Source organism: Lottia gigantea (assembly GCF_000327385.1).
Source record: "Lottia gigantea unplaced genomic scaffold LOTGIsca_2101, whole genome shotgun sequence".
Classification (NCBI taxonomy): Eukaryota; Metazoa; Mollusca; class Gastropoda; family Lottiidae; genus Lottia; species Lottia gigantea.
The window spans coordinates 7,811-8,470 of NW_008708460.1; the positions used below are offsets into that span (position 1 = coordinate 7,811).

At 23.9% G+C, this 660-nt stretch overlaps 1 protein-coding gene across 1 annotated transcript; it reads right to left on the reverse strand.

Moving 5' to 3' along the window:
• Positions 1-306: 306 nt before the first annotated feature.
• On the reverse strand, positions 307-584 carry LOTGIDRAFT_147149 (hypothetical protein; the record flags this gene model as incomplete). Its single annotated transcript, XM_009054287.1, has 2 exons — positions 307-433; positions 508-584. Coding segments are annotated over 2 exons (204 nt in total), but the record flags the coding sequence as incomplete, so codon positions are not given.
• Between the last annotated feature and the right edge of the window lie 76 nt (positions 585-660).

Consider the following 660-nt stretch of genomic DNA (forward strand, 5'->3'; position numbering starts at 1 on the left):
TATTTAATTTTCAAGTTAGTATGTTGAATTTTCAAGTTAGTATGTTTTCAAGTTAGTATGTTGAATTTTCAATTAGTATGTTGAATTTTAACTTGAAAATTCAAGACACTAACACATACTAACTTGAAAATTCATGTAACTAACTTGAAAATTCAAGTTACTAAATTCAACACACTAACTTGAAAATTCAACATACTAACTTGAAAATTAAACATACTAACTTGAAAATTCAAGTTACTAAATTCAACATACTAACTTGAAAATTCATGTTACTAACTTGAAAATTCATGTTACTAACTTGAAAATTCAAGTTACTAAATTCAACATACTAGCTTGAAAATTAAACATACTAACTTGAAAATTCATGTTACTAACTTGAAAATTCATGTTACTAACTTGAAAATTCATGTTACTAACTTGAAAATTCAAGTTACTAAATTCAACATACTAGCTTGAAAATTCAACATACTAACTTGAAAATTCAACATACTAGCTTGAAAATTCAACATACTAGCTTGAAAATTAAACATACTAACTTGAAAATTCATGTTACTAACTTGAAAATTCATGTTACTAACTTGAAAATTCAAGTTACTAAATTCAACATACTAGCTGAAAATTCAAGTTACTAAATTCAACATACTAGCTTGAAAATTCAAC